We start from the raw sequence: 9,344 nt of genomic DNA on the forward strand, positions 1-9,344 counted from the left end.
AGTACTGGGTAGAAGTTGTCATTGTAACCAGATTACCCCTATCCATTGTAAAGAAAAACAAATCTGACCTTAGATCAGTTTCTAAGGGTAACAACACCCTACTCGTATCAAGCATGTCCTTAAGAACCTCTCTGCTGTCTGTGTGAATCAGAAGAACCATTAAGTCCACTGGCACAAGGCTCTATCAGACACAGACCATAAAGCCTGGCTTTATTTTCGCTCCTTCTCCAGGAGCATAGTGTGCTGCAATCTATCCCTATCGGTGTGTGTGGAGAGATCTGATTGAGAACACTGTAGCTGCCAATGCTGCAGTTGCTTCGCTTGTATCCTTGGGATGTTGCAGTTAGTTCGCTTGTATCCTTGGTTGTTAAAAAATACAAATGTATTGTTGACATTATCTATAGTAGTTAGTAGGGATGCACAATATATTAGTAAGCATATCGGAATCGGACGACATTAGCTAAAGATGCCAACATTGGTATCGGCCCGATGTCTAGTTTAACGCCGATGTCAAAGCTACCGTGCATACCTATATGAATAAGGTGCATGATGTGATAACGCCACGTAAAATCCTAACCTACCCCACACAATGTCTGCTGTGTGGATCGAGCATCCAACAAGTCCAGCAGTCATTTGAAAGAGTAACAACATTTCAGCGAGACAACTCAAAAGGCGAAATCCATTTAAGCCAAGACAATGGAATTCATTGCCCTTGACAATCAACCGTTCTCTGTCGTGGGTGATGTTGGCTTTCGCCGACTGGTCGAGCACCAGTACACACTACCAAGTGCGCTATTTTTCAGATGTTACACAGTAATAGTGTCACTGCTATTAGCTTCACGACATGCATACTACGGAACGACGTTTGGGTCTTTGCGTGTCAAAAAAAGATACAATAGCACTGTCAAAGCTGTACAAAAAAGTCTGCAAACACGTACGATGTGTTTACAATGGGGCGTTGGTAATAAAGCCTTTGTTCGACCGCAACTTCTGGGGTAGCTAGCTTTAGCTTGGTACCTAGCTAGCACCAATACAACCAGCCTGAAAACAATGACCAGCAGAAACTGCAGTCATGTTCATTATTCTAAGCAATGATTTAGGAATCCTGGTGTGTAAGTATTAGCTAGGTTGCCACTTGTTGTCCGCCTACTGAAATTGAACTTCAGTTCATGAAAATAAATAGCAAGCCAGCTACGTAACCCTGTTGCCCAAAGCTAACGTTATAAGCAGCCAGCTAGCTTCATCTGGCTAGTGATGCTCGACCGTGTTGTGAAGCTAGCCACAGTAAGGATTAGGCACTAGTGGAATTTACGGTTCGCCTTTAAAATAAAACTGTCATTGACAAATGAACAAATAGTAGAATTATGCAAAACTTTTATTTTGAAGGCTAACCGCAAAGTCCACTATTGTGGCTAATCCTTATTGTGGCTAGCTTCACAGATGGGTCCAACCATAAATAGGTTATTTTAGATGACACCCAGCTATAAAGTTAGCTAGCTAACTATATAGCTACTGAAACAGATTGTCGTTTTTGACACGTCAAGTATCTTTTTTGACACGCAAAAACCCAAACGGCGTTCCATAGAAATCCTGGTTGAGAATGAAACAACTGAACAACGAAACAGCACAGCAAGTGAAAGAAAAAGGTTTTGATGATGTTTTACTGGTAATGGGGACATATGGAAATGCCAACAAAATAACTTTTCAGTCAGTGTAGTGTGTGTGTGTAACCTTTATTTATCTAGGCAAGTCAGTTAAGAACAAATTCTTATTTACAATGACGGCCCGGACGCTGCTGGGCCAATTGTGCGCCTCCCTATGGGACTCCCAATCACGGCCAGATGTGATACAGCCTGGATTCGAACCAGGGACTGTAGTGACGCCTCTTGCACTGAGATGTAGTACCTTAGACCGCTGCATCCATGCGTGTGTGTTACCTATTTACATGTGCTAGAATGCTTAAAAAGGACGCTCAAATTTTAAATAATCGGTTATCAGTATTGGTATTGGGTTTTTTTGGGGCAAGGAAAATATCGGTATCGGCCAAAAATGTCATATCGGTGCATCACTAGTAGTTAGTACCAGTATTACCATCATTAGGGGGCGGCAGGGTAGCCTAGTGGTTAGAGCGTTGGACTAGTAACCGGAATATTGCAAGTTCAAACCCCCGAGCTGACAAGGTACAAATCTGTCGTTCTGCCCCTGAACAGGCAGTTAACCCACTGTTCCTAGGCCGTCTTTGTAAATAAGAATTTGTTCTTAACTGACTTGCCTAGTTAAATAAAAGGTAAAATAAAAATAAAATTATCAACTCTAATGTGAAGATATTTTACCTTGTACGTGAAAATAAACGCAACAGAGAATACAAAACCTAATACATCTCTGACAAACACACACATACAGCATGAAAAGAGCAATGTATGATTTCCATCCCTCTTGAAAGAAGCACAGGATACTGAACAAATGCAGCAGATACTGAGAGCGATGCGTAAACAGTAGCCTGCGGTGTTGTGACACAGCATGCGGTTGAGCCATAGCCTGAGGCGGAATTATCTGACTTGCATTTTCTGCACAAATACTGTACCTACAGTGAGTGTACTGTACCGAGTCTATGGTGTACATCCTAACAGTGAAGCTGGCCTCTATTGAGCAAGACATTAACCGATGGCCAGTGTTGGAGAGTAGTGTAGTTCAACTAATAATTTAACTACATTTTGCAGTAGCTTGGTGCTAGTTGAACTAAGTTCAGATCTTGGTAGTGTTTTTTGTAGTTAATTACTATTTACCATGTATCTAACTACTGGACCTACATTACTTTTTTGGTAAAAATAAAATATGAGTAAAGTAGAAAATGGCATGAGACCTTCCTAATTCTCACTTGAAACATTTTAATTTAGCCTATTAAACACAAACTTTCTGTTGACACTTAACTCCAGAGTGATCTGTTCTTGCAATTTGAGGTCTATGATATTTCAGATTTAGATCTAGCTATTTCGGGATAAATAATCATGATGTAGTGAACTACGTTTTCAAATGTACTTTATGTAAACTAAACTCAGCAAAAAAAGAAACGTCTTCTCACTGTCAACTGCGTTAATTTTTTATCAAACTTAACATATGTAAATATTTGTATGAACAGAACAAGATTCAACAACTGAGACAAACTGAACAAGTTCCACAGACATGTGACTAACAGAAGTGGAATAATGTGTCCCTGAACAAAAGGTGGGGGGGGGGGTCATCTGTCCTTCCTGTCTCCCTGTCTCCCTGTAGCGGTGTCTTAGGCATCTCACAGTGCGGACACTGCAATTTATTGCCCTTGCCACATCTGCAGTCCTCATGCCTCCTTGCAGCATGCCTAAGGCACTTTCACGCCGGGACTTGCCAGTTCTTGCTGTGGGATGTTACCCCACTCTTCCACCAAGGCACCTGCAAGTTCCCAGACATTTCTGTGGGGGGCGACTCAACAGGTCCTAAACGTGATCAATGGGATTGAGATCTGGGCACTTCCCTGGCCATGGCAGAACACTGACATCCATGTCCTGCAGGAAATCACGCACAGAACGAGCAGTATGTCTGGTGGCATTGTCATGCTGGAGGGTCATGTCAGGATGAGCCTGCAGGAAGGGTACCACATGAGGGAGGAGGATGTCTTCCCTGTAACGCACAGCGTTGAGATTACCTGCAATGACAACAAGCTCAGTCTGATGATGCTGTGACACACCGCCCCAGACCATGACGGACCCTCCACCTCAAAATTGATTCCGCTCCAGAGTACAGGCCTCGGTGTAACGTTCATTCCTTCGACGATAAACTTAAATCCGACCAATTTATTGCCCTTGCCACATCTGCAGTCCTCATGCCTCCTTGCTGCATGCCTAAGGCACTTTCACGCAGATGCGCAGGGACCCTGGGCATCTTTCTTTTGGTGTTTTTCAGGGTCTGTAGAAATGCCTCTTTAGTGTCCTAAGTTTTCATAACTGTGACCTTAATTGCCTACCGTCTGTAAGCTGTTAGTGTCTTAACGACTGTTCCACAGGTGCATGTTCATTAATTGTTTATGGTTCATTGAACAAGCATGGGAAACAGCGTTTAAACCCTTTACAATGATGAGCTGTGAAGTTATTTGGATTTTTACGAATTCTTTAAAAGACAGGGTCCTGAAAAAGGGACATTTATTTTTCTGCTGTGTTTATATTACTCGTACGGGTAGCTTTAGTGTAGCTTACCTTCTTCCAATGTTAAGTAACTGGTATCTTGGTAAACTATTTTCAGAGTAGCTTTCCAAACACTGCCAATGGCTAGTTTCTGCATTCCTAAGACCTCACACAACACAGATAGAAGAGTCTGTCGACAGACAGCTCAGGGATATTTGGAAAGATGGCAGAGAGAGGTTGCGTCTTTGAGTCTTGTTTTTGCCTTCATTATAAACAGACTGAGTGCCACTGACTGTGTAGGTGTGGTGCTAGTAGTTAAAACCTTGTCGTCTGTTGCTTTTACATAGTTCCTTTTTTCTAATGCTCTCTTAGAAGCACAAAGACACCTTTCACCTAAATGCCCAATACAGTAAAAAAAAAAATCCTGTGTTATACAGTACCAGTTAAACATTTTGACACACCTACAAGGGTTTTTATTTTATTTGTACTATTTTCTACATTGTAGAATAATAGTGAAGACATCAAAACTATGAAATCATGTAGTAACCAAAAAGTGTTAAATCAAAATATATTTTAGAGATTCTTCAAAGTATCCACCCTTTGCCTTGATGACAGCTTTGCACACTCTTGGCATTCTCTCAACCAGCTTCATGAGGAATGCTTTTCCAAAAGTCTTGAAGGAGTTCCCACATATGCTGAGCACTTCTTGGCTGCTTTTCCTTCACTCTGCGGTCCAACTCATCCCAAACCATCTCAATTAGGTTGAGGGTGGGTGATTGTAGAGGCCAGGTCATGATGTAGCACCATCACTCTCCTTCTTGGTCATTGTCCTGTTGAAAAACAAATGACAGTCACACTAAGTGCAAACCAGATGGGATGGCGTAGCGCTGCAGAATGCTGTTGTAGCCATGCTGATTAAGTGTGCCTTCAATTCTAAATAAATGACAGCATCACCAGCAAAGCATCCCCACACCATAACACCACCTCCTCCTCCATTCTTCACGGTGGGAACCTCACATGCAGAGATCCTCAGTTAGCCTTCTCTGCGTCTCACAAAGACACGGCAGTTGGAACCAAAAATTTGGACTCATCAGACCAAAGGATAGATTTCCACCGGTCTAATGTCCATTGCTCATGTTTCTTGGCCCAAGCAAGTCTCTTCTTATTAGTGTCCTTTATCAGTGGTTTCTTTGCAGCAATTTGACCATGAAGGCCTGATTCACGCAGTCTCCTCTGAACAGTTGTTGTTGAGATGCGTCTGTTACTTGGACTCTGTGAAGCATTTATTTGGGCTGCAATTTCTGAGGCTGACAACTCTATAACTTATCCTCTGCAGCAGAGGGAACTCTGGGTCTTCCTTTCCTGTGGGACTCATGGGAGCTAGTTTCACCAAAGTGCTTGATGGATTTTGCGACTGCATTTGAAGAAACGTTCAAAGTTCTTGAAATTTTCCACATTGACTGACCTTCATGTCTTAAAGTAATGATGGACTGTCATTTCGCTTTGCTTATTTGAGCTGTTCTTGCCATAATATGGACTTTGTCTTTTACCAAATAGGGCTATCTTCTGTATACCACCCCTAACTTGTCACAACACAACTGATTGGCTCAAACACATTAAGGAAAGAAATTACACAAATTAACAAGGCACACATGTTAATTGAAATGCATTCCTGGTGACTACCTCATGAAGCTGGTTGAGAGAACGCCACGAGTGTGCAAAGCTGTCATCAAGGCAAAGGGTGGCAATTTGAAGAATATAAAATATATTTAGATTTGTTTAACACTTTTCTGGTTACTACATGATTCCATGTGTTATTTCATAGCTGATGTCTTCATTATTATTCTATAATGTATAAAATAGTAAAAATAAAGAAAAACCCCTGAATGAGTAGGTGTGTCCAAACTTTTGACTGGTACTGTATATATCCACACTATCAGGTTGGAATAATACTGTGTAAATTATGATAATGTCCTTTAGGTAGCCTGGCAGGTAGGAGCGTTGGGCCAGTAACCGAAAGGTTGCTGGAACTAATTCCTGAATTGACAAGGTAAAAATCTGTCATTCTACCCATGCAAGGCAGTTAACCCACTGTTCCCTGGGAGCAGATGACATGGATGTTGATTAAGGCAGCACCTCTCTGATTCGGAGGGGTTTGGTTAAATGCGATAGACACATTTCAGTTGAATGCATTCAGTTGTACAACTGACTAGTTATTCTCCTTTCCCTTCCCTTAGTGTAAGAGCTGTTAGAAACAACTGCTTGAAATTTCAGCCTGTTTTGGTGAGATGGATTTTTTGCCTGCCTGGTGACATTACCAGGTGGTAAATTAGTTAATAGACCAATGAGAAAGAGTTCCACACCTCTCTGCCAATAACAGCTCATTTGTAAATTTCCCCTCCTAACTCAGACCTCTCCCAGAGAGTCCTAGCAAAATTCTTGCTTGAGAAATTGCTCTTTGCTAAGAAGCTATTTTTGTTTATTTTTGACCATTTAATTGAAAACAATCACAGTAAAGTATTTAATTGTTACTTAGTTGTTACCCAGAAATTATATTTAATATTGAGATAAAAACAGCTGCATTGGACCTAAGGGAAGTTACAACAACCCATATTATGGTTTGAATCTGATTTCAGTCATTTAATCCTATTGCACAAATAGCAGTAACACCATTTGTTTGGCCTCTGTAGTGAACCATGGTATTTCAGAAAGAAAATATGTTTAACCAGGGAGTTGGATTTCAGTTTATCTAACCAACGGGAGGCCTGCCTGAGGAGAATAAAGTGTCAACTGGCTAGAAACAGAAGCATGCCACACAAAGGATAACAGTATGTGGCCAGATATTACAATACAGAATCAGGATTTCAGATGCCTAAAGAACAATGTATATGTGTTTACAACTGGTGCTTCTTATAGTGTCAGTATGCCCTTGTCATTTCACTTCCACCATTTCAGTGTCTGAACAAACATTTTTGCCAAAATGTGCCATAATGCTGCTTTCTGAGAGGAAATGAACATTTCCTCTTACTTACAGTGATGATAGCTTTGCTGAGACACAGAGAGCCCCTGCAGCCGTACTCCCGCTCATCCTCTGACTTATAGTAGCTCAGAGTGTTGTTCTTCAACACTACCCACCGGTCCTGCCATCCGTGAATGTAGTTGGTCCACTGTCAACAAAACATAAGAGCAGATAGTCAAGCCTACAACTCTACTAGCGGTGTACTTACAGTAGGACAGGGGTCATGTATTTAGTTTCACACAATCACTATAGAAGACAATGATTGGTTAAATTAATTTCCTGGTTAATTGACAGAGAAGTGGGTGTTGCATGTCCCACAAAAGGATGCTATTAATGGCCAGGGATTGACATTAAAGGTCACCCTATTGCCTGAGGCAAGTGAACTGAGCAGTGGAGCCTGCTTTGATGTTGTCCCAGGGGGGCATGTGATCAAATAAAATAAACAATCTGCAAAGAATTCCAGTAGCCTAAAACGAATCTTTCTGATTCCTCCCCATGTGTAGATGAAAGGCAGGCGATATATTGCACTTCTGTGTATAAATAGCTCATTTACATTTGGTCAACTGATCAGAATCCTCGAGCAACCAAAAAAAAAATACTGGGCAAGTGCCTTTCAGACTTTAATGTCAATCCCTGATTGCAACTTGGCCCAGGCAGCTTGTTATTAGTAACAGCGGCCATTTGTTTGTTGTACCTATTGGCTGATAGTAATTTAGATTGACAATGTTTTGATCAATCTGACCCAACCATTGTACACCATAGGGAAGTGTACAATGGGCACATCCAACTTTGAATAAAAGCTAGCAGGTATTTAGTTATTGTAGTTGTAGCATAGTGTTTTTTAGAGGATCAAGTCCTGAATAAAAGATACATTGTTTGTCTTACCTTGCTTAGGACGCCACCGAGTTCAACAGGCTGCCCAGATTCGGGATCCACATCTTCATCTGAGCCCGACGAGTTCGAACTCTTCTCCGACATTTAACAACCAAGTTGTTGGTAGTTACCTAGAGGATAGCGTTTACCACGTGCAAATTAAAATACACAAATTGATAAGACTTGGCCTAGCGAGTGTTGCCAAATCGGTTAGAGGGCAAACGTTGTAGAAAAACATGAGACAGTATAACTAAGCAAGCCACTCCCGATTGGCATGCAATAATTGCATGGTTAGCTAACTAACGTAGCGTTAAATCCACAACTTCTTGCGGGCTATGTGTTTCGATAGCAACACGACGTAACGTTTGCTATCTCAAGTTAGCTAGAAGCAAATACAATGCATTTAGCTAAAGCTAGTTAGCTGGCTAGCAATCCAGTCAAAACGCAGCAGTCAAAATAGTCCTTCTGTTTAAATGCGCCATATCCTCTACGATCAAATACACATGGTAAATCCTTTCAGAGACGCCCTCAGACTCCGAGAACTAACAGTACGATAGCTAGCTTCCCCGCGAATCTGTAGAGCGCTGTCATGAACAGGACGACCCAAACCTGTTTGCCTACGCCTGTGGTTGTTCGGTATCATCGCCGCTGTGCAGAAACTGCGCAAAATATATGATCTCTATATCAAAATCACTTGCTACGATGTGATATTTCATTGTTTGAATAAATTAATCACGTTACATAGATATATTATATTAATGCATCAACAACACTGGCTCACCTGTTAAAGTTTATGTAGATGGACATGTATTGTCAAGGTTTTGTTTATCAGCGCTGTAGAGAAGGTTGCAATTGCGGCCGCAATTCGGGGCGTTCCTGGATGTTGGGCATTCCTGCATTTTCTTCTTCAGTGAGGTTTAACAGCGGTTGGCATACAAATCATGATGCATTACCGCCAACAACTTGACCGGGATATAAATCCCTTATACTTTGATCCACAAAACAAAATGGAGAAAAAAATATATCAACAATTACCCAACCTTAACCTTTTACTCATTAAAACCCACAACCCTATTTCATTATTTAAACCCATCTGGCTCTTTTCCCCAGGCCAACAGGACACCGCCACCCAACACACCCTGTAACTCTTCTGAAGTCAAATATGGTACCCCCAAAAACTTCTCTGCCACCACAACATCTAATTTCTGTGACCTACGTTCCATCTCTGCTGTACAGTTGATAACCATAGCTATGAATGTTAATCCTATCAGGATCCCTCACCCTGACCCATCTTC

At 41.5% G+C, this 9,344-nt stretch overlaps 1 protein-coding gene across 3 annotated transcripts in view; it reads right to left on the reverse strand.

Annotated features, from left to right (window-relative positions):
- The window catches only part of LOC139389316 (ceramide transfer protein-like), a 41,928-nt gene extending 33,025 nt beyond the window's left edge, over positions 1-8,903 (reverse strand). The window contains exons 1-3 of one of the 3 annotated variants that reach the window (XM_071135967.1): positions 8,831-8,903; positions 8,062-8,180; positions 7,190-7,324 (exon numbers count right to left, since the gene is read on the reverse strand). In XM_071135967.1, coding sequence (XP_070992068.1) covers positions 7,190-7,324; positions 8,062-8,154 — 228 coding nt within the window. In that variant the 5' untranslated portion in view covers positions 8,155-8,180; positions 8,831-8,903. Of the gene's footprint in view, positions 1-7,189; positions 7,325-8,061; positions 8,702-8,830 lie in introns of those variants that run through there. The other 2 variants (XM_071135965.1, XM_071135964.1) reach the window with 2 other exon arrangements.
- Positions 8,904-9,344: the final 441 nt, after the last annotated feature.

This window comes from Oncorhynchus clarkii, chromosome 30, assembly GCF_045791955.1.
Source record: "Oncorhynchus clarkii lewisi isolate Uvic-CL-2024 chromosome 30, UVic_Ocla_1.0, whole genome shotgun sequence".
NCBI classification, from domain to species: Eukaryota; Metazoa; Chordata; class Actinopteri; order Salmoniformes; family Salmonidae; genus Oncorhynchus; species Oncorhynchus clarkii.